Source organism: Halichondria panicea, chromosome 4 (assembly GCF_963675165.1).
Source record: "Halichondria panicea chromosome 4, odHalPani1.1, whole genome shotgun sequence".
Classification (NCBI taxonomy): domain Eukaryota; kingdom Metazoa; phylum Porifera; class Demospongiae; order Suberitida; family Halichondriidae; genus Halichondria; species Halichondria panicea.
This window is the reverse complement of record NC_087380.1, coordinates 2,088,011-2,115,655: the sequence shown is the minus strand read 5'-3', so window position 1 is coordinate 2,115,655 and position 27,645 is coordinate 2,088,011. Positions and strand designations below refer to the sequence as shown.

The 27,645-nt window shown below is 42.9% G+C and overlaps 3 protein-coding genes across 3 annotated transcripts; all 3 read right to left on the bottom strand.

Annotated features, from left to right (window-relative positions):
- Positions 1-1,475: 1,475 nt before the first annotated feature.
- Positions 1,476-12,633, bottom strand: LOC135335063 (sushi, von Willebrand factor type A, EGF and pentraxin domain-containing protein 1-like). The gene is made up of 25 exons (XM_064530465.1): positions 12,522-12,633; positions 12,163-12,342; positions 11,828-12,028; positions 11,531-11,743; positions 11,224-11,442; positions 10,275-10,484; positions 10,003-10,203; positions 9,729-9,956; positions 9,075-9,293; positions 8,651-9,010; positions 8,396-8,608; positions 8,138-8,344; positions 7,902-8,084; positions 7,676-7,843; positions 7,441-7,617; positions 7,200-7,394; positions 6,961-7,143; positions 6,505-6,711; positions 6,282-6,455; positions 5,138-5,338; positions 3,251-3,457; positions 2,969-3,184; positions 2,745-2,818; positions 1,990-2,444; positions 1,476-1,921 (listed from the first exon to the last, which is right to left on the bottom strand). The coding sequence occupies exons 2-25, from the start codon at positions 12,305-12,307 to the stop codon at positions 1,594-1,596; spliced, it is 5,184 nt and encodes a 1,727-aa protein (XP_064386535.1). The 5' UTR covers positions 12,308-12,342; positions 12,522-12,633; the 3' UTR covers positions 1,476-1,593.
- A 508-nt stretch (positions 12,634-13,141) lies between these two features.
- Positions 13,142-24,304, bottom strand: LOC135335069 (uncharacterized). The gene is made up of 27 exons (XM_064530473.1): positions 24,122-24,304; positions 23,855-24,061; positions 23,451-23,657; positions 23,229-23,402; positions 22,892-23,167; positions 22,529-22,837; positions 22,135-22,476; positions 21,782-22,084; positions 21,503-21,602; positions 21,182-21,399; positions 21,019-21,122; positions 20,848-20,935; positions 20,726-20,802; positions 20,384-20,420; positions 20,238-20,332; positions 19,961-20,089; positions 19,406-19,705; positions 19,036-19,224; positions 18,724-18,823; positions 18,543-18,613; positions 18,236-18,370; positions 17,741-18,027; positions 16,210-16,345; positions 15,590-16,022; positions 15,288-15,400; positions 15,005-15,092; positions 13,142-13,419 (listed from the first exon to the last, which is right to left on the bottom strand). Exons 1-24 carry the CDS (start codon positions 24,273-24,275, stop codon positions 15,939-15,941), a joined length of 4,122 nt encoding a protein of 1,373 aa, XP_064386543.1. The 5' UTR covers positions 24,276-24,304; the 3' UTR covers positions 13,142-13,419; positions 15,005-15,092; positions 15,288-15,400; positions 15,590-15,938.
- A 16-nt stretch (positions 24,305-24,320) lies between these two features.
- LOC135335185 (sushi, von Willebrand factor type A, EGF and pentraxin domain-containing protein 1-like) lies at positions 24,321-27,616 on the bottom strand. The gene is made up of 13 exons (XM_064530604.1): positions 27,509-27,616; positions 27,028-27,390; positions 26,791-26,970; positions 26,550-26,738; positions 26,307-26,495; positions 26,064-26,252; positions 25,821-26,009; positions 25,578-25,766; positions 25,336-25,524; positions 25,093-25,281; positions 24,850-25,038; positions 24,608-24,796; positions 24,321-24,553 (listed from the first exon to the last, which is right to left on the bottom strand). Exons 1-13 carry the CDS (start codon positions 27,603-27,605, stop codon positions 24,321-24,323), a joined length of 2,574 nt encoding a protein of 857 aa, XP_064386674.1. The 5' UTR covers positions 27,606-27,616.
- Positions 27,617-27,645: the final 29 nt, after the last annotated feature.

Below are 27,645 nucleotides of genomic sequence, written 5' to 3'. Positions count from 1 at the left end.
TGTGACAGATGAGAGTGGGACAACCATTTCCAAAATAATCTCCAATATCAGTGATGGGGATCTCAGTGTTGTTAGTGGTGATGTTGGTTGATCCAAGAGATAGGTACACTCCTGCACACAATCACATAACATTTATATACTGAGTGGCTGGAGATGTCACGAAAGACATACCCTCTCCACACACTAGTAAGAGCTGAGCAGCTCCAGTCAAAAAGACCAGCCAAACTACACAATCACCTTGTAACTTCTTCATGCTGTCTTCATGTATGCATAGATCTACTCCAAATTATAATTTACCAATGACTTTAATCAGATGACAACAGGAAGTCTGAAATTGTGATTGCAACTTCCACATATCAAAAGTGTACATGCACCCACATATATACATACATACACAGAAAAATAATCCTACATATACATACAATACTGTACAGCTGCTAGTTCAGTTACTAACGGCCCCTGTCCACATGGAATTCAGGGTATCTAAGAATTGTCTCCAGTTCAGGGTTGTGTTTCTCCATCGTGTTGGTGGCATAGTACAGCACTAAACTGAGCAGAGAGTCAAATTCGAATGGTGATGCAAATCCGTACCCACCAGCAGGGTCTCTGTACATGGGAATCCTCTTGAACCTGCCTCCATCTACACGGGGGGATAAGAGATATGTAAATGCAAAGAGTGATCGAAAATCATCTAATGCATAATTCATTTGGCTTTGCATGTAAACCATATACAATGTACAAAACAAGAAAAGGGCATCAAGTGGTTAAGGAGAATATAGATCTAGCATATATAACTGCATGGGCTCTATATTCTACTGTCGATCCTTGTAATGGAATTAATTCTCATGTGGCTAATGGCCTCTCTATATAGACACGACACGGCAGCTATAAACTACTCTACTTTTACAATGGTGTGTGTGTGAAAAAAGGCATGGTTGAGTACTCCTCCTTAGGTCAAACCAGGAAGGTCACCAGTGAGCATGTCTCGAGAACCATCTCTGAAGGGAGGGGTGTTCATTATTATAATCATGACTTCAGTGATTGCACTATAGAAGTATAGTTTAAAATGAGATGCATGACACTATAGATCTACATGCTATAGTATCAGCTATCAAACACAGATTGATATTGGAGCAAAGGCAACATGCACCATTTGCTGGAGTTCCTAAACTATCACAGCCCTAAGCTATTAAGAAGTGACAATCATTGCCTCAGGACAAGACAACAAGCAATACTCATAATAAACACTGAAGCACTCTATATCATATTGAAAGCAAGCACACACCACTCCTTCTAAGCACACAACTGAATGTCAAAACTATCGTCTCATGATACCAATGTGTCGGTATACACACAGCGGTGGGAATGGCTACTAGACAATGTGTTCATATTCACGAAGGACTGGTGATGACATTACCCATGCAAGAACGTGTAAATGCAAATAATTATATGCAGACCAAAGACCTTTGAACATAAAAGTTTAATAGCCAAGAAAGGCCCATGCATGCAAATACAAGCAAATAAACGTATCATTAACAATTGCTATAGAGCAGTCAACAGTATTACTATCAGTTTGCAGTTTCATGTTATAGTTCATAAGCCTGTAGGCTGTGGGGGGGGACTGTGGGTGGTCGTGCTGTAAGCAACACACTCTGTAAACTCAATATCATTTCCGGCAGCCTTAGTCACTTGTGAGGGTTGTGGTGTGGGTGGAGTGGGTGGTGATGACTCGGTCTTTATAGCAGCCTTGCTCTCGGAGCCAGTTGTCTGTGAGGGTGCTCCAATGATCTCGTACTCTCCACCGACGACTTGTTGGAACTTCGACACTTCCTCGTATTCGTGACCCATTTCCATCATCTCGTATGGTTGTATTTCACTAGTATTGACCACACCCTTTAGTGACACTGGTGGTAGGTCAGGTCTGGAGGGAGAGGGAGGTATAGTAAATTGCAAAATCACATAATCTTTGTAATACAACTATTGACTCACTTAGCTGTTTTGTTGACGGTTAGCTTCTCTCTCTTGTTTTTGAACACAAAATAAGCAATCACTATCACAACAATGCCAACTACAATGATAAGAACAATGACAACTCCTCCCACCACTCCACCAACCACAGCGGCTATGTCACTGCTCCCTGCAGCTGTAGGCTGATTGGTGCACTCTGTGTCTGCAAGGCTCGATATCTGCACCGGACAAGACTTGTCCACCTCAATCAGTACATTCTGAATGGGAATGAATCCATTGGTTTGTATCCAGTCCTGTATAGGAGTGAGGAGCCTGGAATCGGATAGAAAAGCTTGGAATGTGACAGCTCTGTCCGACCCAGGGAAGCAGCGGAAGAGAGGGGCAGTCATGACCATGCTTGAGAAACCACACCCACAGTGGCTCTTCACCTCGATAGCAAACGCACTCATCACAGCTTCTATCCTCCCATCCTGGTCCTGTAGAGAGAGAAATAATTATAAATTTACAGATAACGTTAATTGTTAAATATAATAGCAATAGCAGATGAGGGGATCTTATTGCGGATTCACTATCGTCTTATAACCGCACTCTTTAATTATTTGTAATGTGCTAAGTGCGGCTGATAACGCGTTTTGATCTAATAATAGTGTAATGTTATAGCAGCACTTAGCGGTTTGACATAATTATATGACATAATTTGTACATAGCTAGATGATACAGAATCTGCGTAGTAAGACGCTCCATCCCCTCATCTGCTCCTGCATGATTGAACTCACCACCCAGTCAGGACAGTTATTAATGTTGGTGAGCCTGAGTTGGAACAACACTGAGCGTATAGGAGGAGGGACGACTGGGGAAACAAGAAATAGCTCATGAATCACTTGACTGGCATTTTGCAAATTACCTCACTCCATGATCAGGGAGATAGGGACAGTACTAGATACAATAGTGGAAATTTCCAAACACACAATGCAGTTGCTTAATTAGGCTGATATCTTACAGACACAGCTTGGCTCCTGACCACTCCACATTCCAATGGTGTCCATTCCATCATCGTCTAAACAGGTCCTAACTTCATCTCCTTCAGACACATCCAGGAAGAACCCAGCGGTACAGCTGTAGGTGGCCACAGTTCTCAGGGCTAAGTTATCCGAATTGTCAGATTTGTAGGATACCATACCATTTGTAATATCCGGTAAAGAAGGACACTCAATGGCTGTACAAAGTGGATATATGTTAATAATTATAATTACCACACATGTTACAGAAGCGGATAGCTTACTGACACAGCTTGGCTCCTGACCACTCCACACTCCAATAGTGTCCATTCCATCATCATCCATACACACTCGTACCTCATTACCCTCAAGATAAAATCCAGCCTCACAAGTGTAGGTTGCCTCAGTTCCCAGGTCATAGTCAGGGGTGACATCAGGAGAGTAGGAGATGGTGCCATTGGTAATGGTCAGTAGAGAAGGACACACAACGGCTGTAGGAGAAAACGACCTGTTAATATTGCTCAACACAGTAGTACCATGATTGTAACGTACTGTGCATACCGTAGGCAAACGTTATTAGGCGCTATTTGTTGATATAAGCGGCACTCACCGTTATAAGCATAGGTCCAGCTCCAATCTCTTAGGCCATAAATAAAACAGTAACAGGGATTAGAAACAAAATGTGCACGTGAAACACTCCGCGTTAGCTATAGGGTGTGGCTAAAACTATTTGTCAGCATGCTCGTGTACCTGTCTAACTCTTGACTGCCATACAATGTGCTGTACATAGAAATTGAACTGTGCAATGTTGACTATGCTAAAAAGTAAAGAGAATTTAACTCTAAATGGTCGACTAAGCCACTCATGCAGCTACTAGCTATACAAAGGAATAGCCCCTATGTAATTACCGAATGCACATTATCTAACCCATTTAGATCCCAAAACCTATTGGCTACTAGAAATGCACTAGCTTAAGCAATAGTCAACCTATATAAACAGTCAACCTAGCAACTGCATCATTTCTTTTGAAAATTAATATCTGAAAAGTTGGCATCTCAGTGGCTCTACTAAATCTGTGTCTCTATTCATCATACCTCAGTTTAATGGACAAAATTATAGTCTTAACTCCACCCACAAAATGGAACTGTCCAACTCCTCCCCGCTTTTTCAGGAAACAAGCCTAGCATACTTTTTTGGTAGTATGCCATAGGCTCGAACAAAGCGAAAGGAAGAAACCTAAGCAGCAATAAGCCCAGCAAATGAGCATCTCCTATACTACTCTCAAACAAACGAAAGGAAGAAACAAAGCTAGAATTCCAGCACTTCCCTACATCCAGCTCCCTCCCCCATGCAGCCTTGCAGTAAACAAGCACAGCATACTGCCCAAGAAACGAGCGGCTCCTACTATTCTCGAACAAAGCCAAAAGAAAAAACTATAGAGCCATTCTACAAACTGTGCTAGCATCTAGCTACAATCATGTTATTACATGTGCATCTCTCCTTGTAAATGACAATACAATGTACATAGCCTGAAGCATTTAATAGAGCACGCTATTGCCAAGTGCTCTATTAGAAATAGAGCACTTGGCAACAATAAGCAAAAATATTCAAGTGGGATCTAATATGAAGTTGTGGGAGGTCAATTAAGGTCCGTGATGTGTTTAAAACTGTTTGAAGGACTATATATAATATTATACTGAAAACGTTTATGAACAGTACAGCTTATCTATAGCATGAAGAAGCCATTCTATGTAATACTTAGATATCAAGCAACGTCCTTTGCTGTTTTGGCTTCACAGCAGGGAAAGAGAAAAAGTGACGTAGAGTGCAGTGGTTCAACAAAAATTGAAAACAGAGTAAAGAAAACAGACTCAGTGGTGTAAACCTAGAGTACCTGAGGCTCCCAGCCCCTGAGTGATCGCTAGTGGATAGGAGAGCTATAAAAACAGTTAAAATACAACCACAGAAAGATCAACACACGAAAATATTTGTGATCGCTAAATCACAACACGGAGTGTTTCAACTGTTTACACAGTGAGGCCGGGTAGTTTCCAATCCCTATCCTGTTCTAGGCGCTCTTCAATTTAAGCGCTTATATCCTTCTTTGGCCCGGATTATAGGCGCCGCCGCTTAATAACGCGTGCCTATGGTACTACAACTAGGCCACCAACCTTCACACACTGGATCTGACCCACTCCACACTCTATCACTCCCACAAGTCCTGGTACTGCCTCCAATGAGAGTGTAGCTTACGTTACAGGTGTAGGTGGCCACAGTGTCCACTGGTCTATTGTTAATGGTCTCCATATCATAAGTGATACCTCCATTGACTAGATCCATCAGATCAGTACAGGCCAGTGCAGTTACATTGGCTGCAATAAATATAATCAGTTGATTGTAATATAGGGGCTCACAGTCAATACAACTAACTATAATTATGTTTAGAGTAAACAACCGATTATCGAACATGTGCTATTTTTGAACGCTTGTTCTCGAGGACAGCGGCTCAGAGTACTAAGCTGATAGTACCTAGGTATAGACAAGGTAAGGCTCTATTCAAGTCCAAACTCATGGCCAACAAAAAGCTTCTTCGGCGGAGTGACAGGGCCAATACTCAACTATTGGAACAGATTTAGTTCGAACATAGCCACGATTCTTCGAACTCTCTCTCTCTCGTATCGACAGAAGGCTCTAAGCAGCTAGCTACAATGCATGACCGTAATCTACAACTAGTAAACTATGTACAGCTCTGGTTTCAAGGTCTGACTCCAAACCGTTAGACAATGGTGGCCTCTTGAAAAAGCCAGTATTGCCATTAAAATCCGAACGATTATAATCTCCGGTGTAGCCATGACGTAAGACTGCAACTTTAGGAAAAAATGGAAATTTTGAATAAAAAGGTATTAATCGTTCGGATTTTGATGGGAATACTGGACTTTTTCAAGAGGCCACCATTATTATTATAGATTACAGTCATGCATTGTAGCTAGCTTAGAGCCTTCTGTCGATACGAGAGAGAGAGAGTTCAAAGAATTGTGGCTATGTTCAAACTAAATTTGTTCCAATAGTTGAGATTTGGCCCTGTCACTCCGCCGAAGAAGCTTTTTGTTGGCCGTGAGTTTGGACTTGAATAGAGCCTTACCTTGTCTATACCTAGGTACTATCAGCTTAGTACTCTGAGCTGCTGTCCTCGAGAACAAGCGTTCGAAGATAGCACGTGTTCGATAATCGGTTGTTTACTCTACTTAGTGTACATCTAATCATGCATTAGTGTATATCATGTAATATGTACAAACACTGAATGTGCACATGTACCTCTGCATTCTGGTGGTCTGCTCCAGGAATTATTTGCCTGACAAGTACTTGTAGCAATCCCAAAGAGTGCATAGCCATCATTACAGCTGTAGGTCACTGTCCCTGTGAATGTTGTGGTTGTTGGTATCCCAGGAGATCCATTGGTAATAGACGGAGGAGTCCCACAATCCACAGCTGTGTGTGTACATTGTCATGTGACACGACCAATACAATATAAACATACGTGGACATTGAGGAGCAGTACCATCCCATTGACCACTAGGACTGCTACCATCACCAGAACAGGTCCTCGCTCTGTTTCCATTTGTTAACACATGTCCAAGGTTGCATTGATATCTAACTATTGTTTCATAGTCATATGATGCAGTAGTACCACTAGGGTAATCAATCGTCCCATTCGTAACATTAGGGAGAGCAGAGCACATGATACCTGTGGACAATACACAAATTAGTGTAGTATCTATGATAAACCGTATTTCGAGGGTATAAACTTTCACGGATTGACCGTTAGAAAGGTTTTTGCAGATTAAAATTTCGCGGAATAGCAGCCTTTCTGCATCATGCATGCATGCGATATTAAATTCGTGGGTATAAACGTTCGCGGTACATGCTTGATCAGAGAAAACCATGAACATCTATACCCTCGAAATATACCCGCTATACGGTACCCAATGTTTACGTTGGCAAGTGATGTCCTCTCCACTCCATGTCCTGTCAGGCTGACATGTTCTCGTTGTCACGCTAGGAAACAGTCCGTATCCCTCACCACAGCTGTGTGTAGACACAGTATCCTCCAGTCTGGGAGTAGTAGATGGACTGTAACTGATCACTCCATGGGTGAGGGTGAGACTAACACAGATTGCTGCAACATTGGAAATGTACATACAATAGGGAATAGAGATTTCTTTGTTTTCATACCTTTACAGCTTGGTATTGATCCAGTCCACACACCACCCGTTCCACTACGAGCGTCCACACAGGTCCTAAATATCACACCAGACAGCTGGTAACCAGACACACATGAGTACAAGGCAATGGCTCCCTCTGTTCTCGGTGTGGTATTAGGATCATAGTCGATGTCACCGTTTTCAATTTGATGGTCATTGCAGATGGCTATTAACAATCATGCATGTCACTATTATAATTATGTTTCACAAACCTGAGCAAGTTGGTCTTGTGCTCCAACTCCTACTAACCTCGCAAGTCACAGTGGCTGGATCTGACATGTGATATCTATTGCTATTACATGTGTAAGACACTGTCCCTCCAAATGTTGTGCTGGTTGGTGTCCCAGGAGATCCATTGGGAATAGTGGGAGGATCACCACAGTTCACAACTGCATGTACATAATTATGATGTACAATTCTGAAGTTAAAAAAATCCCTGAACCATACTTGTACAAGTTGGTAGAGATCTCCAGTTTCCGTTATCCTGACAGGTAGCCGTTGCTGCGGTGATTCCATTGAAGACTTCATACCCAGTGTCACAGGTGTAGGTCACTGTCCCTTGGTAGGTTTCTGGAGATGCATTGGGAACAGTGGGAGGAGAGCCACAGTCAACAACTGAGTGGGTGAGAACAATAATTACGTCAATGCACAAGTTGGGTAGATATTCACATACGTGAACAAGTTGGCAGAGGTCTCCAGGTCCTGTCAGCCATACAGGTAGCCGTTGCTGTGGTGACTCTGGGAGATATCCAATATCCAGTGACACAGGTGTAGGTCACTCTCCCTGTGAATTTTGTGGTTGTTGGTATCCCAGGAGATCCATTGGTAATAGACGGAGGAGGTCTACAGTCCACAGCTGTGTGTGTACATCATGTGTCATGTGATAAAATACAAAACACTAAAACATACGTGGACATAAGGGGGCAGTTCCATTCCACTGAACACTATGACTGCTACCATCACCAGTACAGGTCCTCACAATATCTCCACTTGTTAACACATGTCCATTGTTGCACTGATAAGTAGCTGTTGTTTCATAGTCGTATGGTGCAGTAGTACCACTAGCGTAATTAATGGACCCATTTGTGATGCTTGGAAGAGCAGAACACGTGATACCTATGGAAATTAATTATTGGATTATATCAATATTACAGTAAATCAACTCACGATCACAGGTTGGTTCATTCCCACTGAATCTCCCGATTGTCCCTCCACCATTATCAGTGATACATGTTCGACTCTGAGTACTGCTCAGACTATAACCAGGAGAGCAAGTGTAGGTGGCTACTGTACCAAAGATGTAATTGTCATCGTCCAATTTATTTGAGTAAATCACATTTCCATTATCAGGAGGAGTCATCAGCGGGTCACATCGTATTGCTGAGAAGGATTATCAATTAAGTCATTAACAATTTAATTTACCAATGATGTTAGCACAGAATGTCCTCATCTCTCCAGTACCATCAGGTATTCTACAGCAGTAGGTTCCCAGCGGAGTCTGAATATCACCTTGACGAAAGAGTCTGACAACTTGGTAGTCTCTCCTCCAATAGAACCCACTACCAGTGATACTGTTCTGCCGGGCAATCTTCATTGTATTAGGAAACAGCCACTGTCCGAAACCATTAGATTCCACTGGATTGTCATCACCTCTACAACAAGTGGTTGAGTCAGTGTGACAGGTCAAGGATTTGTTGTCTGTTGTCATAATGCTTGAAATGATGATGGCACTATTGTTGACATAGTAGAGTGTGTCCCCATGAGATAGATACACCTTCTGAGCTGTAGGCAAAAACAAACTTTAGCAATGTCCATATAATTATGTACAAGTGTAGGAAATACATACCTGTACAGGTTGGAGCAGTTCCACTCCACACACCCACTGCACTTGTACTATTGCCATCACCAGTACAAATACTTACATCATCTCCTCCGTCCCTCTCCATGCCCTCAGGGCAGCTGATGGTGTACATTGCTCGTGTTCCAAAGAGAAAAGGTGGTGTGGTGTCAGTAGAGTAGGTTATTGAAGTGTGGGTATGATCAGGGAGACGGGTACAAGTGATGGCTGCAATTACACCACATTAAACACATACTCAGAGATATTGGAAAGAAAGGGGAAGACAGTAGGTGATAATAGTGGGAAATAAAGGGGGAGGCAGAGCCAGGGGGCAGTGCAAGGGCCGTATTACCATAAACCACAGAACCAATAGCCCAATAGCGCAATGTATGTATAGCTGTACATAACTAGTGACTTCGAGCACAGTGAAGGTTCTGTCCACTCCACATCGCAACATCTATTTCATTATCATCTACCATGCAGGTCTTGACACTGTCAGACGCATTCCTATTGTTACAGCTATAAATTGCCTTCGTTCCCAGGCCAAAGTTAGGAATCATATCAGAGTCGTAGGACACCATGCCATTTTCAATATCCGGCGGAAAAGGACACTCAATAGCTGTGAAACAAATTCTATCAAAGGTTAAGTATGTCAACACTTACGAACACATCTTGGAGCCTGTCTATCAAACACTCCAATGGCATCCAGTCCATCATCATCCACACACATTCTCATCTCAGATCTCCCTAGGGAGAGGTCCAGAACAAATCCAGCGTCACAGGCATAAGTGGCCACAGTGCCCAGATCAAAGTCTGCAACCATATCAGGAGCGTATGTGATGGATCCATCGGTAATCGGTTCGAGAGCATCAATTGAGGGACACTGAATAGCTGAAAATGTACATAATAGGGGATTTCAGCAATTTAAGTCACTTACGGGTACATGTTGGTGCGTGTCCTGTCCACAACCCATTGATATTGTCCACCTCTCCAGCAGTGCAGTTCCTCTGAAATTTTCCCTCCAGGAAATACCCATCATTACACTTGTACAGTGCTGTGGTATTCAGGTAATAAGGAGTACTAGCATTGTACATGATCGTTCCATTTTTCAGCGGAGACAATTTTCTGCACTGTTTTGCTGCAGAAGAGAATAACATTTAGCACAGCACCCCCTTTCCTACATACACAGGTGTTTTGTGTGTTTCTAACCTGTACAAAATGGTTCTGGTTTTGACCCACTCCATCTCCCTGCACTATCACAAGTTCTAGTGGTGTTGGCATCTTCCTCGAGCATGTAGCCAGTATCACAGACGTACGTGGCCACAGTTTTCACTGGTCTGTTACCAGTGGTGCCAATATCGTAAGTGATACCTCCATTGACAGGATCCATCAGATCAGTACAGTCCATTGTATCTGTGGCTGTATAAAATTACAGCACTGTGGGTGATGATGCCTCAGTGGAATGATAGCAGCACAGCTAAATACTTTAGCTACTTACATGCAAGAATTGTGCAAGAGAGTGGGGATGGATTGACCCTGATTGTTGCTAAGAAGGTTGCCAGTACATTTATTAATGGCTGCTGCATTCTTGAAACAGTGCAAGTCTGCAGCTCTTTCCCCACTATTGCAGCTAATTAGTGTGCTAACTCCTATAAGTATAGAATAGCTACAACGTAAGTTATATCAACAGATTTTGCTACACACGAGTCTGAAAATACTGCAGTGGCCTTCAAAGTAGCCATATCTCCATTGTTTTGCAAATCTACAAATTCAAATCCAAGTAAAAAAAGATTTTAAAGAGGCCTATGAAAGCTCTTACTTGCACTTTATTTATCATTGAGCAGCTATATATAGCAGTACATACACACAGACACACACACAAACAACACACTATATACTGTATACCTCACTGCATCCAAACACCGAAGCATAATAATGAGGTTGAAACTTGAAGAAAAGTGACCGAAACATTGATTTATAGAACACACCTATAATTATAACCAAGATAATGTTAATTTATTCTGTGTAGCGTTCACCTCGTACCATGCACATTAACCTCGAGCCCATTCGAATGCACCAACATTATAACACGTGATCGATCTTTTTGGCTATATAACTTTATTCTAAGGTATTGGTGTTGGTTGACCTATATACGTACCTGTACAGGTTGGAGCAGTTCCATTCCACATACCCACTGCACTACTGCCATTACGAATACAAGTCCTCACATCGTCTCCTCCGTCCCTCTCCATGCCCTCAGGGCAGTCGATGGTATAATTCGCTCGTGTTCCATAGGGGAAAGGTGGTGTGGTGTTGTCACTTAGGTAGATTATTGAGGTGTGGGAATTATCAGGGAGAAGAGAGGGACAAGTGATGACTGTGTAAATATGCACATGCATGCATGACCATACTCTATACATATTCGGATTCGTACAGTACAAGATACACTTTCGCTGATAACTTACAGACACAGCTTGGTTCCTGGCCACTCCACATTCCAATGGCGTCCAATCCATCATCGTCTATACACGTTCGTACCTGATTAATGATATTGATATTGAATCCAGCCTCACAAATATAGGTTGCATAAGTTTCCAGGTCAAAGTAAGGAGTACTGACATTAGGAGAGTAGTATATGGTGCCATTGGTAATGGTTAGTAGAGGAGGACATACAATGGCTGCATGGATATATAACGGAAAAAATAGCATGATGTATTGAGATGATAATAATTATATGCAACTATACAGCATAGCTAACCAACCTTCACAAGTTTGATCTGACTCACTCCAACTCCCCCCACTCTCACAAATCGTAGTGTTGTCTCCATTGAGAGTGTATCCAGGGTTACAAGTGTAGGTGGCCACAGTGCCCACTGATCTGTTGTTAATGGTCTCCATGTTATACATGATAGTTCCGTTGACTAGATCCATCAATTCAGGACAGACCATTGCCGTTAGGGTGGCTGCAGAAATGAAAATAGCTAGGTATATGAGACTGTACAATGTATATACAGAAAATAATCAAAGGGGCCGTACATTATTTAACAGCTGCGGCTACGTATACATAGCAGATATACAACAAGACAAGGGCACTCACCAACGCAGTTTGGTTGACTGGACTCACTCCACATTCCATCATCTCCACATATCCTACTACTGTCATTATTTATTATATATCCAGGCTCACAAATGAAGGTAGCTACACTTCCTGCACCCAGTGTTGGATCAGAGTAGGAGATCATCCCATTGGTCAGGGGAGGGAGGGACAGGCACGAGACTGCATTGAAATATGAAAGGGAAATTTGGCGAGATAGTACTTAGCTGGCGGGATAACAAAATCAGCGGTCATTTTCCGAACATTACAGTGATTACTGGCCTTATTACACTGCTTTTTGGCTGGCTATTGACCATTGTGTAGACCTCATAATAGTTTTCAGTACTAGCTGGCTCACTCACCCAATTTAGCACAGATGGTTATTTCCCCTGCATTAGTTGTTGGTATGGTGCAACAGTAGGTCCCAGTTGGACTCAGATGGTTGATATTCTCTCTACGATGCAGCCTCACCACTTGTTCATTTCTCTTTATATAAAACGATGCATCTGACAGTGCTTTACTACCAACAAGAATAGGACTTCCATTTGGAAAGTGCCAATCTCCCGTTGGATTTTCCATTGCTATTGTATCAGATTTTCTACAACAGGCCACTAGATCAGTGTGACAGGTGAGAAGGGGAAGAGTACCCTCTCCAATATCAGTGATGAGGATCTCAGTATTGTTAGTGATGATGGTTGATCCCAGAGATAGGTACACTCCTGTATGCATGCAATTGATATAAACTGGCTGGCAGAGGTCATGAAAGTAAACATACCAGGTAAACTTTGTCCACACACTAGTAGGAGCTGAGCAGCTCCAGTCAAAAGGACCAGCCAAGAGACACTTTGTAACTTCTTCATACTGTCTATACATTCATGTCTAAACATTTTTGACTTTATAATAGTGGTGACAACAGGAAGTCTGAAATTGTGATTGCAATTGCACACATCAAGTGTACACCTATACAGCCGAATACAGCACATCAATTATAATTATTATTCATAGTAAGTATACTCCTACACACACACACACACACACACATACAATACTGTACACCTGCTAGTTCAGTTGCTAACGGCCCCTGTCCACATGGAATGCAGGGTATCTAAGCATTGTCTCCAGTTCAGGGTTGTGTTTCTCCATCGTGGTGGTGGCATAGTACAGAACTAAACTGAGCAGAGAGTCAAATTTAAATGATGCAAATCCGTACCCCCAGCAGGGTCTCTGTACACAGGGATCCTCTTGAACGTACCTCTATCTCTGCACGGGGGGGGGGGGTAAGAGGAATAAATGGTACATGGCATACTTACGCCTTCAGGGTTTCGTCCCCTTGGGATTTTTTCAGTACGACAGGCACGATGCAGCTAATTATCCGCCCACGTACAACGTTATTACCGAGTTCAATAAGAGGCTAATTACCTTGAGCTGCAACGCGCCTGTCATACCTAAAAACACTATAATCTTCTTGAGGGAGCATGTCCCAAGACCCTTCTAGGTGGCCGTTAGAGATAGCAGCACACTTATATACAATTTGCCTCCTTATTTTCGAAATACTCAAAATGTGTGGATGGAAACCCTGAAGTTGTAGACTAGTACAGAACTATAAACTAATCAAATACACATCACACTGCAAGTCGTTGCCATAAGTTGCAAGCTAGAATTGCAAAGCTGGAAACTTGCAGTGTTTTAATTTTTACAAAATAACCACAGCAAGGACTATACCTGTTACTTAAAATGTACACGTGTGCATGTGTGACAAGAGGACTCCTTCACATTACCCTTGGTTGTTGAGTTTACAAGTGAGTGATAACAAAGATGAGCCAAAGAAAGTATAGGCTACAGAAACCATGCATGCAGAGCCAGTGCCAAAGCGATATAGAATATAGAAACCGTGATGAGAAACAGCACTTTCTTCTGACAGTGGAAACTGTTCCTAACGTATTAGCATGCAGTTACCATGCAGAGCTACAACTAATAGCCTTACATAAATACCAGCTAGCTTCTTTGACAGCAAATGAATGATATAACAAACAATTCTGGGACAGTACAAAAGAGACCGGAAGAGATTGTCAACCACTCAGCATTTGTGGGTGATAATTATTGAAATCTGTGGGTTGAGTATATAAACACAGAGTTTCAAAACCAGTTAGTATAGTGGCTTCTTCTAATGGCTTCCTCTAATAGTCAGTGCAAATCATAATCGAAAGCTAAGGTTGTAGAATTACAGCTGATCACCTTGGAAGGCCAAACACTATGAATTGAGTGGTATACATCAAAGTAAAATGTTTTGTCTAATAAGATACACCAATTCAAATATACTAGGATGAGTAAATATTATTGTTAGACATACATACAAAGCCAAAGTAGTAAAGAAAGAAAGGATTGACTCTGAACAAACTCTCATTAAAGTCCCAGCAGAAGGCACTTGTTGAGATAGCCCCACTGTACACAGTGAACAGATCGACTAATGGAGCAAAGGCAACATGCACCATTTGCTAGAGTTCTTGAACTACCACAGCCCTAAGCTATTTTTATATTGAATGGTAAGGTCACGCAGGTGCACAAACATTTCCCTCAGGGCAACACAAGTATAATGTTCACAGTAAACACTAAAGCACTCTATCAGATTGAAAGCAAGCACACACTACTCATGCATGCAGGCTATTATACTCTTTGAAGAAAAGCAAATATCCATTGTGCACATAGCTAAATGTATGGAATAGCAATGAGACTATAAGGAAGGGAAACCAAACTGAAAGTAAATGTGTACACATGGGTATAGTGAGGGGGTGCAAGATAACAACCTCAACCGGGGAGTTCACTCAAGAGATGTTGGTTGACTCACGAGATGTTTGGGTTCATCAAGGTTGACTCTAAAAAGTGCGACAGGTCAGGTGACACCTCAGATCCTTGTAGCTGCTCAGCTGTTGAGACTGCAAGGGGGACACATAGCAATCACATACTGTCATTCATACACAACAGTATGTACGGACCCATAAAAGCAATGTCCCATTACAGCAATTTGCTGTACATGTACGTAAGTGCATACACTCAAAGTAGGCTTTAGTTTTACATGTAGGCAATTATGGTACAACCAACCTTCTCAATACTACCTCACACACATGTACCTATGGGGTAGTGGTGGTGGTTTCTGGTCTGGCCCCTCCCACTCTCCGAGGTCGTCCTCTCTCAGAGGGAGTGGTCTTTTCATACAACACTCCTCAGCTCCATGGGATATCCACTGGTAGTCGGATAGTAGGTCAGACAATGAACGTTTATGCAAGTAAAGGCACACATAAAATGTTTTTGCAGAAGACAATGTACATCATGCAAAGACAACATGCAATATCTGCTCATGCAAGCTCTTACTAACAATCCAAAGTCTTAAATACTATTATACACTGTACCCAGCCCCTCCTCCCCCACTCACTCATTGCGATAGGTGTGTAGCATGGCGTAGGTGGCGTAGAGTCCCTCGTCCTCCTCCACTCCACTAGAGTCTGCCTCAAAACGCTCAATACGAGCATTGATCTCATCGTTACGCCAACCACACTGCGGAGAAACCTGCAATATGGTGGATGGGGAGAGAATTGGTAATAACACACGTTAAATAACACACTCTCACCCCAGCGAGTGCAATAATTCAGTATCATAAAAGTCAGTGGTAAACACATTCACATGCAGTTTTGCTATTGGTATAATCTGAGTCTGTACTACAATCTAAAACTATAAAAGCAGCAGTAAATCTAAAATCAAATGTTTCTGTGAGTTAATGTTAATTAAACCAGTTCTTTGAAGTTGGCATAAGTTTCAAAACTGTCCACATAGTCAGCCAGTGCCTCGTGACAGAAAGCATACATCTCCTGCACAGTGGGGGGATGCACGGTGATTACTTCATATGGAAAGATAATATCTAAATGAATGTACAAAGCACACAGGTACTTTTAAAATAAACGGAGTAGTTAAACATTGGATCTATACAGCATAGAATGGATAATAGAATGTAGTAGAATACTGTAGACCAATAGACTTGTATTGTTAATGACTTACAGGACTGCTAACAAGTCCCTCCCTCTGTTTGCGAGCAAACTTGATGAACTGGAACACATCGACCACGCCCTCAATCTTGAGTCGCTCCAGTTGAGCATGCAGGGTGATGAACACTCCAGTGCGACCAATCCCATTGCTGCATGTGTGTGAGGGGGAGGTAGTAAGGTATTAAGTGTGGGTAGTGAGTTACTTTAATGCATAAGTTGCTGCGTGTGCGTGTGTGTATGTGTGTGTGGGGGGGGGGGTAGTGAGACATTGTTTACTTTAATACATAAGTTGCTGCGTGTGCGTGTGTGATTGGGGGGGGGTAGTGAGACATTGTTTACTTTAATGCATAAGTTGCTGTGTGTGTGTGTGTGTGTGCGTGTGTATGTGGGGGGGGGGGGTAGTGAGACATTGTTTACTTTAATGCATAAGTTGCTGTGTGTGTGTGTGTGTGTGTGCGTGTGTGTATGTGGGGGGGGGTAGTGAGACATTGTTTACTTTATGCATAAGTTGCTGTGTGTGTGTGTGTGTGCATGTGTGTATGTGGGGGGGGGGTAGTGAGACATTGTTTACTTTAATGCATAAGTTGCTGTGTGTGTGTGTGTGTGTGTGCGTGTGTGTATGTGGGGGGGGGGGGGTAGTGAGACATTGTTTACTTTAATGCATAAGTTGCTGTGTGTGTGTGTGTGTGCGTGTGCGTGTGTGTATGTGGGGGGGTAGTGAGATATTGTTTACTTTAATGCATAAGTTGCTGTGTGTGTGTGTGTGTGCGTGTGTGTGTGTATGTGGGGGGGTAGTGAGACATTGTTTAATTTAATACATAAGTTGCTGTGTGTGTGTGTGTGCGTGTGTGTGTGTGTATTTGGGGGGGGTGAGACATTGTTTACTTTAATGCATAAGTTGCTGTGTGTGTGTGTGTGTGTGCGTGTGTGTATGTGGGGGGGGGGTAGTGAGACATTGTTTACTTTAATGCATAAGTTGCTGTGTGTGTGTGTGTGTGTGCGTGTGTGTATGTGGGGGGGGGTAGTGAGATATTGTTTAATTTAATACATAAGTTGCTGTGTGTGTGTGTGTGTGCGCGTGTGTGTGTGTGTATGTGGGGGGGGGGGGTGAGACATTGTTTACTTTAATGCATAAGTTGCTCTGTGTGTGTGTGTGTGTGCGTGTGTGTATGTGGGGGGGTAGTGAGACATTGTTTACTTTAATGCATAAGTTGCTGTGTGTGTGTGTGCGTGTGTGTATGTGGGGGGAGGGGTAGTGAGACATTGTTTACTTTAATGCATAAGTTGCTGTGTGTGTGTGTGCGTGTGTGTATGTGTGGGGGGGGGGTAGTGAGACATTGTTTAATTACATAAGTTGCTGTGTGTGTGTGTGCGTGTGTGTGTGTGTATGTGAGGGGGGGGTAGTGAGACATTGTTTACTTTAATGCTGTGTGTGTGTGTGTGTGTGTGTGTATGTGGGGGGGGGGGTAGTGAGACATTGAGATACTTGTTTAGCATAAGTATAGCTGTACCATCAAAGCATGCATACACATACACACACTTACTTGCACATGACGACAATGGGTTTATTGCCTGAGGCCATCTGAACAGCATTCACTTCCTGCACAACGTCCAATATAGCGGCAGGGCTCTGTGGGGGGTCCTTCTCGGTCCAGTGGGTGAAGTGAAACTGTGTCACTTTGGAAGGGATCTCATCGGAAGCTGCCATGGCAACAGATAGCTTCCTGACAACGTAGTCACCGTAAGCGTCGAATGTCTGCTGAGTGACAGTGAAGTCACCATAAGTTCCTGCCTCTCCTTGGAACTTGGGCCAGTAGCGATGGCACACCTTCTGTTGAAGAAGAAAGAAAATAAGTGAAGATACAGTATAGTGCATATACTGTTCAATATAAGAGCTATAGGAGGTTTAGGGTTGTGTATACACTGTACTTTTTGCTGCATAAAAAGTTTTGTTAAAACTGTTTATGTGCAAATATTCACTTTCTAAATGCAAATTAAAAATGAAAGCATAAACAAAAATATACATAAATACAACACACCTCCTCCCCCTCCCTGAGGGTACAGAGCATGACGATACAGCTGCACTCATTCTCCACCACCATCCTCCACAAGTCTCCAGTGGTGTGCTCCAGGGGACCTTGAGTGGCTATGTACGCTCGCCTCTGTTGGTAGCCCTTGACAAGACAGTAGTGGATTATTGTTGGGAGAAAAACACTTCACAATTAAAGTATTAAATCACAGAAAAAGTTGCTAGAGAAATACATAGTGCATTGGTAGCCCTGGACAAGAAGTAGCACATAAACAGTGAAGAAATAGTGTGTGGGCGGTACTGTTTAGCTTCCTCACATGAATGTAGCTGGCATTGATGTAGTTAGAACCAGAAGGTGAGAATCGAAGCTTGACTCGATGCATCTCATCTGAAAATGAAAAATGAAATCTTAAAGCTAAAAATAAAATGCAAATTTGACTACAACACTGCATAATGTTTGCAAGACACCGTGTGCATGTGGAGTTGATTTTAGCTTACTTGGCAGAATCTGAGAATATCTGTTCTTGTCTTCATTTTCCTCATTCTGAGAGCTGTAGTAGTCTTCTGTCCCGTCAGGCACAGAACACTCACTCAAAATCTGAGTAATATACATTACCGTGCAGTATAGTCCAAGTTGACTTCCCCAAAAATGAATCCACAATAATAATAATTAATTCCACAGCCATAAAATACACAGGCTTGAGCACAGCAATAATAGCATAGCAGTAATACACAAAGTGAGATCTCAAGAATGGGGCAAGTACATTGGGGCAAGTACATTGGGGCAAGAACAACAAATGATTAGCCTACTTCAAACTGTCGCTGGAAGCCAGTGGGTGTGTCCTCCTCTACCCAAGACTGAGCCATGTCTATCTCCTCATCAGTAGCAGCTGGTTCTTTGAGCTGGTTGACGGTTGTCATGAGAACATGTGCTGGTATCTCTGTCTCCCCACACACTATGAGCTCCTTGAGGGCATCATGCAGGAAGATGTACTGGGACTGAGGAAGTGATAAAGACACATCGGGGAGAGGGAGGTGATTATAATGACAGCTGGTCGCAGAATTTTGTTGTGAAAACCATTAACATAGCAAAACTTATTTATCACACATATCCATGCAAAATTACGTATACTTCATTGTTCTTTATACATACAATACTATAAACCACTTCCTAGCATACCAGAGTTTGTACGAGGAGCACCCTCTGTTTCCGAATATGAGTAACACAATCGTAGATATGTATCATCCCGTCCTGCTCCATACGATCCAACATCGTATCCAAGACAATGAACGTTCCAGTTCGTCCGACACCAGCGCTGCAGTGTACGAGGAGTGGGCGGGGATCATCCTGGGGGTGTGTCTTACGAACAGCACGAGTAAAGTAGATGAGGGACATGCCACTAGAGGGGACACCGTGGTCTGGCCAGGAGGTGTAGTGGAACAGAGTCACCTCAAACACAGGGGACGAGCCAAGGGTGGGCTATAGGGGGTGGAGTTTTTACAGTATGTATCAATAGTTGTTTGGAATTGTGTATAAGAGTGGTACATGATTGTGACAATGTTATAATTTGTATCAACGGCTTCACTTCACTAAAATTCGTGGGCGTTTGTGTACACAATTACTTATCTTTGTATGCTGCTTCATCGTTTATCAACAGCTATAAGGCTTCACTTCACTTTGAAAATTTGTGGGCGTTTGTGTACACAGTATATTCCAAACTGTAAACAAACTGACTTGATTGACTTTCATTCTCCTGACAGTGAAGTCGGGGAAGGCCACCATACTGGTCAGAGAGACCACGATACCACAGCCCATCTCAAGAGGTTGGTCGTCCTTCAGGGGCCAGTAGCACTCACACTTTTTCTACAAGGATAAAATTACAATAATTATGTTGTAGCTACAAGATTAGAAGCCCACTAGACAATATATTTTTAAATTGTACGTAGCTACAAGATTAGAAGGGAACTCCCACTAGACAATAGAATTTGGTTGAATAGTGTAGTAAGCTCACCCTCTCCTCAAAACATTTGGTGAGCATGACAATTGTTCGCAGTTTGTTCTCCATAATCATCTTCCAGAAATCTTCCAGCGTATTGGGCAAAGGACCTGAGTTTAGGGCAATGATCCACTATGAATGTGCATGAGTGATGTGCTTACCTTGAGCAGCAATGTACTTGGTGTTGGTCATATAGCCCTGCAAATATAAATACAGTGTATACCGTAAGACTTAGAGTGCTGCAGTTAGATAGCTTTGAGTAGCTAGTTTTATATAGCTAGTGCAACTATTCGGTTATTACTTTTTTCAGTCGTACTCTGTTCTAGCTAGCTCGCATGCAGCTGCTTGCTTGTTCTAATTATTCCGGACACTTCGCATGCCTATAAAAATCTGTTCCAATTATACCCGGACAATTTCCAAAATAATTATTTTTTGCTGTCCGATAAATTAGAAGATACACGGTATATGAAAAATGAGTGATGCTGAATGATTTATTGACTCACATTGACGTAGCTGGCATTGATGTAGTCTGATCCTCTGATGTCCTTCACAGGCTTCAACTTAACACGGTTGAAATCATCTGTATACAGAATAAACACAAGTTGACATTAATTTATGTACTCACAAGGGAAGACGTTTCCGAATCTGTTCTTGGTTGTGTTGTGGGGCAGCTTTGACTCGTTGTTGGGAGAGTGAGGCTCTTTGCTGATGGACTGAGATGACGAATTAGGTAATAATATTGTTACCACAAATGTGAACAGTGAGAAAGATTGTTCGACTCTGCACACATGCTCACCGTGTACTCAGTCTCGAAGAGCTTGTCTGTGTCCTCGTGCATTGTGTCCACATGAGCAGGGAAGTCAGTGGTGTAAAATGAACTGCTTGTACCAAGTGCAGATCCTGTGAAATAGTAGAAGTCTTGTGTATATATCCTTAAGGGCGATTATTTGTTGTCATACCTTGCTGATTTCCTTCAACCTTTTTATCCGGTTCCTTACTGAAGGTGGTCACGCCCACATACATATTTGCATCAGGGGTCAAGGTGTCAATGTGATCATCCAGGGGTATGTCCAATGGGGTCAGGGGGTCAACTTTCACAGTGAAGAGAGATTTACGCTTGACTCTCCCTCCACCAAACGCAAGGCCAGAGAAAGTGTGCTTTCTAGATCTACGAGCTCTGAAAGAATCATGGTACATCCATTAATGCAGAGAAGATTGGTATTTAGGCATTGTAGGACTTCATTCACATAAATGCAGGAATGTCTTTGACTTAAGTTTACCTGACAACAATGACAATAACTGCTCCAATGATCAGTAGAGCAATCACCAAAATTACAATCGCAGCAGCTATCCCTCCAACCATACCACTGGCACTTGGTTCTGTGGGTAGTAAATATTATATATAGGGCCTGAAAAAATAAGGCTATGTAACTAGAGGTATTGATTGCTAGTTAGTTCCATCTATAGGAGCATGTGTCACATTAATTCCCAAGAATCCCAAAGCAATTAGATGGCTACTGGCTGAATTAGTGGACATAACATCTACCTTCACCCCTAACCTGGCTCCACATGCACACAGAGGGTGTGGTTGGTTCCCCTGGCGTCCTGAGCTTTGCAACAATACTCTCCAGCTGGCAGGGAACTGTTCCCCACTCGAGTGAGTGCCAGGTGTCCTCCCTCTCGTGTTGCAACAGCCAGTGCATCTGTTGCCATAACTTTACTGCCATTAGGGAAAGTCCATCCATGTTGGTCTTCATCGAAGGTATCTGATTTGTCAGAGTGACACTGTATGACACGTACATCCCTCGATGGTACAGAGGTCATGTTGTCGTTAAGTGCAATGTCGTTGATGAGAAACACTCCTAAATAAAATAGAACGTATTAGCTTTAGGGGATGAAGATGGCAACTCACCAGCAACAGACAACGTGTCTACAGCCATACTGCTAATGCCTTGAATAAAACTGTTAGCTGAACTTAATTCTCCATTGCAAGTCACTCTCTGGTCCTTTGAAGTTAAATCATTAAAGGTCCATCTTCTCTCGATTACTTTGGTTGCACTATTCACCATGATAACTTCAGTGGTTGTATCATCTTCATTACTATAAACCTCACGAGTCCAAGCCAAGCTCAGATTGATAGGAGTATCAATGTTTGTATGTATAGACACTTGACATGTAAATGTTACCACACTGAGGTTTGCAAACAAAGCTGAACTAGAGGGAGATCTTGAGATGTTCACTGCTGGTGCTGGCACTGTAAAAACAGCAGACTACAATTATTATTATGTTATAGATATCTGACTCACTTTGAGCAATTATATCGAAAATGCTGCTGTCCAAAAGGAGTCCAGGTTGAACAGTAGTATTGAGGTTACCCAAACAAAGATATCTGCCAGCATCTGAGGTTCTCAGTGGAGAGAATGTGAGAGCAGCTTCATTAGGAGTGGGCATGCCGATTATTTTAGTCCCCAAAGCAACCTTCATCCACTGAGCAGTTGGTGTGCGAGTTAGTCCAGGCAACTTAGACACAGTGCAAGTCACAATGTACATATTTCCAATTAGTGGAGTTGAAGGGATAGATGTTCTAATGATAGACATAATAGGTTGTTGGGGAACTGTATAGAGAAATGTTTTAGTCTATAGATGCTGCAAATAACTATTATACTTACCCTTAACGGAAATGGTAACCATATCAAAGGCAATGTCTGAAAAGTAGGTTCTTTCCGTCAACATGGCCTTACATTTGAAAATGTTTCCATGGATGCTGTCAGTTACAAGAGAGATGTTATAAGTCAAGGCGGTTTGATTATTATTAGTGCCGTGAAGAGGTTGGTCATCTCGGAGCAACATTATTGAGTCAGCAAGAGAGTCAGTGGTGCAGGTGATGGTAACAGAACCTCCAATTAAGATGGGCACACCAGATTGGATACCAGCAATAGTGATACCTGTACGTGTTTAGTGTATGTGCCAATATATAATGTTGACAAATACTGTGTGCACTTGTACCCCTGCATTTTGGTGCTCTGCTCCATGTTGCATTTGCCTGACAGGTAATTGTAGCATTTCCAAAGAGTGCATAGCCATCACTACAGCTGGAGGTCAACGTCCCTGTGAATGTTGTGGTTGTTGGTATCCCAGGAGATCCATTGGTAATAGGCCGAGGAGTGTTACAGTCCACAGCTGTGTGTGTACATTATCATGTGATATGATAATGCAATAATAACATACGTGGACATTGAGGAGCAGCACCATCCCACAGACTACTAGGAGTACTACCATCACCAGTACAGGTCCTCACTCTGTCTCTACTTATTAACACATGTCCAATGTTGCATTGAAAAGTAGCTGTCGTTCCATAGTCATATGGTGCAGTAGTACCACTAGGGTAACTGATGGACCCATTAATAACATTAATGAGAGCAGAACATGTGATACCTGCGGACAATACAATTATTATTGGAGTAAATTACTTGTGTTCCATAGGGGAAAAGTGAACTGGTGCGAGGATATTGAAGTGTGGGGAGGAACAAGGAGACAATTAAGTGATGGCTGTGATAAGTTAATTGCATATGACCAAACACGTGGATATTAGGGTTACAGTACCTATACATGCACCCTTGTTGATAACTTACGGACACATCTTGGCTCCTGACCACTCCACACTCCAATGGCGTCCATTCCATCATCATCCATACACACTTGTACCTCATTACCGTCAAGATAGAACCCAGCCTCACAAGTGTAGGTTGCCTTAGTTCCCAGGTCATGGTCAGGGGTGACATCAGGAGAGTAGGAGATGGTGCCATTGGTAATGGCCGGTAGAAGAGGACATATAATGACTGTAGGAATAAGCTCAGGAGTCACGGTGCATGTACTACCACTCAACTAATAATTATGACCTTCACATGTTGGATCTAACCCACTCCACATTCCATCACTCTCACAAGTCTTATTAACGCCTCCATTGAGAGTGTATCCAGTGTCACAGCTGAAGGTGGCCACAGTGTCCACTGGTCTGTTGTTAGTGGATCCACCACCATTGTAGGAGATCATCCCATTGGTCAGTAAGGGTAAGTCAGAGCAGATACCTGTAGAGAATTAGGTACACTCAATAAAGAATGTCCACATTCCATTCCACTTACGCTGACAAACTGGATCTAACCCACTCCACATTCCATCACTCTCACAAGTCTTAGTAGCGCCTCCATTGAGAGTGTATCCAGTGTCACAGCTGAAGATGGCCACAGTGTCCACTGTTCTCTTGTTAGCGGATCCAGTACCAGAGTAGAAGATCATCCCATTGGTCAGTAAGAGTAAGTCAGAGCAGATACCTGTAGAGAAGAGGGTACATTCAAAAAAGAATGTCCACATTCCATTCCACTTACGCTGACAGACTGGATCTAGCCCACTCCACATTCCATCACTCCCACAAGTCTTAGTAGCGCCTCCATTGAGAGTGTATCCAGTGTCACAGCTGAAGGTGGCCACAGTGTCCACTGGTCTGTTGTTAGTGGATCCAGCACCACTGTAGGAGATCATCCCATTGGTCAGTGAGGGTAAGTCAGAGCAGATACCTGTAGAGAAGAGGGTACATTCAAAAAAGATGTTTACATTCCATTCCACTTACGCTGACAGACTGGATCTAACCCACTCCACATTCTATCACTCTCACAAGTCTTAGTACTGCCTCCATTGAGAGTGTATCCAGTGTCACAGCTGAAGGTGGCCACAGTGTCCACTGGTCTGTTGTTAGTGGATCCAGTACCAAAGTAAGAGACCATCCCATTGGTCAGTAATGGTAAGTCAGAGCAGATACCTGTAGAGAATTAGGTACACTCAATAAAGAATGTCCACATTCCATTCCACTTACGCTGACACACTGGATCTAACCCACTCCACATTCCATCACTCTCACAAGTCTTAGTAGCGCCTCCATTGAGAGTGTATCCAGTGTCACAGCTGAAGATGGCCACAGTGTCCACTGTTCTCTTGTTAGCGGATCCAGTACCAGAGTAGAAGATCATCCCATTGGTCAGTAAGGGTAAGTCAGAGCAGATACCTGTAGAGAAGAGGGTACATTCAAAAAAGAATGTCCACATTCCATTCCACTTACGCTGACAGACTGGATCTAGCCCACTCCACATTCCATCACTCCCACAAGTCTTAGTAGCGTCTTCATTGAGAGTGTATCCAGTGTCACAGCTGAAGGTGGCCACAGTGTCCACTGGTCTGTTGTTAGTGGATCCAGCACCACTGTAGGAGATCATCCCATTGGTCAGTGAGGGTAAGTCAGAGCAGATACCTGTAGAGAAGAGGGTACATTCAAAAAAGATGTTTACATTCCATTCCACTTACGCTGACACACTGGATCTAACCCACTCCACATTCCATCACTCTCACAAGTCTTAGTAGTGCCTCCATTGAGAGTGTATCCAGTGTCACAGCTGAAGGTGGCCACAGTGTCCACTGTTCTCTTGTTAGCGGATCCAGTACCAAAGTAAGAGATCATCCCATTGGTCAGTAAAGGTAAGTCAGAGCAGATACCTGTAGAGAATTAGGTATACTCAATAAAGAATGTCCACATTCCATTCCACTTACGCTGACACACTGGATCTAACCCACTCCACATTCCATCACTCTCACAAGTCTTAGTAGTGCCTCCATTGAGAGTGTATCCAGTGTCACAGCTGAAGGTGGCCACAGTGTCCACTGGTCTGTTGTTAGCGGATCCAGCACCACTGTAGGAGATCATCCCATTGGTCAGTGAGGGTAAGTCAGAGCAGATACCTGTAGAGAAGTAGGTACACTCAATAAAGAATGTCTACATTCCATTCCACTTACGCTGACACACTGGATCTAACCCACTCCACATTCCATCACTCTCACAAATCTTAGTAGCGCCTCCATTGAGAGTGTATCCAGTGTCACAGCTGAAGGTGGCCACAGTGTCCACTGGTCTGTTGTTAGCGGATCCAGTACCAGAGTAGAAGATCATCCCATTGGTCAGTAAGGGTAAGTCAGAGCAGATACCTGTAGAGAATTAGGTATACTCAATAAAGAATGTCCACATTCCATTCCACTTACGCTGACACACTGGATCTAACCCACTCCACATTCCATCACTCTCACAAGTCTTAGTAGCGCCTCCATTGAGAGTGTATCCAGTGTCACAGCTGAAGGTGACCACAGTGTCCACTGGTCTGTTGTTAGTGGATCCAGTACCAGAGTAGAAGATTATCCCATTAGTTAGTAAGGGTAAGTCAGAGCAGATACCTGTAGAGAAGTAGGTATACTCAATAAAGAATGTCTACATTCCATTTCACTTACGCTGACACACTGGATCTAACCCACTCCACATTCCATCACTCTCACAAGTCTTAGTAGCGCCTCCATTGAGAGTGTACCCAGTGTCACAGCTGAAGGTGGCCACAGTGTCCACTGGTCTGTTGTTAGCGGATCCAGTACCAGAGTAGAAGATCATCCCATTGGTCAGTAAGGGTAAGTCAGAGCAGATACCTGTAATAAGGTACACTCAAAAAAAGAATGTCATAAACAGTGTTCCACTTACGTTCACAGGAGGATGGAGCTGGCTCACTCCACATTCCATCATTCCCACAAGTCCTAGTGGTGTCTCCATTGAGAGTGTATCCAGTGTCACAGGAGTGTGTGGCCACAGTGTACAGACCCAGTGTTGAGTCGTTGTATGAGACTATTCCATTGGTCAGAGGAGGGAGAGACAGGCACACAACTGGAAGGGTGTTGTGAATAGAATGGAGTAGTGAAAATTACATGCAGAATTACTTACCCAGATTAGCACAGAGGGTTATTTCTCCTCCAGTAGTTGGTACAGTGCAACAATAGGACCCGGTTGGAGTGAGGGGGTTGTTAATCTCTCTACGGTTTAGCTTGATGAGTTGGGGAGCATTCCTTTTCACGTAAAACTTCTGTCCAGCAGCCAGTGAGGCACCATTGCCCAGTATCACACTCCCAGTAGGATACATCCACTGTCCTAGTGATCCATTACCATTGTTGTCAGTCATACTTCTACAGCAGGTAGTGAGGTCAGTGTGACAGGTGAGAGAAGGGAGACCACCATCCTCTCCGATGTCAGTGATGATGATCTCAGTCTTGTTGTTAATTTTGGTCGATCCCGAGGACAGGTACACTCCTGCATGCATGCACTGGCTATAAGCACACTCTGTTAGTATAGACTATAAAATTATATTAGTTTAACCAGGTTAAACCATAATACTACTAGACTAGTATATGACCATGGTTAAACATACCCTCTCCACACACTAGTAGGAGCTGAGCAGCTCCAGTCAAAAGGACCAGCCAAGAGACACAGTCACCTTGTAAATTTTTCATGCTGTATTCATGCATGCTCAAATTGATAGATTGTGATTGACTAGATCTATTAAAC

What these genes read in the sequence shown, in the direction of transcription:
- LOC135335063 (XM_064530465.1), bottom strand. Translation starts at nt 12,307, where the DNA reads ATGATCTCCTACTCTGATCCAACACTGGGTGCAGGAAGTGTAGCTACC. An exon ending in AACTGCTCCAACCTGTACAG is followed by an intron (nt 9,011 to 9,074) that starts GTATGTATTTCC and finishes TTTTGCCTACAG; the next exon opens with CTCAGAAGGTGTATCTATCT. An exon ending in ACCGTCAACAAAACAGCTAA is followed by an intron (nt 1,922 to 1,989) that starts GTGAGTCAATAG and finishes CTCTCCCTCCAG; the next exon opens with ACCTGACCTACCACCAGTGT.
- LOC135335069 (XM_064530473.1), bottom strand. Translation starts at nt 24,275, where the DNA reads ATGATCTCCTACAATGGTGGTGGATCCACTAACAACAGACCAGTGGAC. An exon ending in GGTTACCATTTCCGTTAAGG is followed by an intron (nt 22,838 to 22,891) that starts GTAAGTATAATA and finishes TTCTCTATACAG; the next exon opens with TTCCCCAACAACCTATTATG. An exon ending in CCCATTGTCGTCATGTGCAA is followed by an intron (nt 16,346 to 17,740) that starts GTAAGTGTGTGT and finishes ACACACATGCAG; the next exon opens with CAATGGGATTGGTCGCACTG.
- LOC135335185 (XM_064530604.1), bottom strand. Translation starts at nt 27,605, where the DNA reads ATGCATGAATACAGCATGAAAAATTTACAAGGTGACTGTGTCTCTTGG. An exon ending in GCTAGATCCAGTCTGTCAGC is followed by an intron (nt 25,282 to 25,335) that starts GTAAGTGGAATG and finishes TCTTCTCTACAG; the next exon opens with GTATCTGCTCTGACTTACCC. An exon ending in GCTAGATCCAGTCTGTCAGC is followed by an intron (nt 24,554 to 24,607) that starts GTAAGTGGAATG and finishes TCTTCTCTACAG; the next exon opens with GTATCTGCTCTGACTTACTC.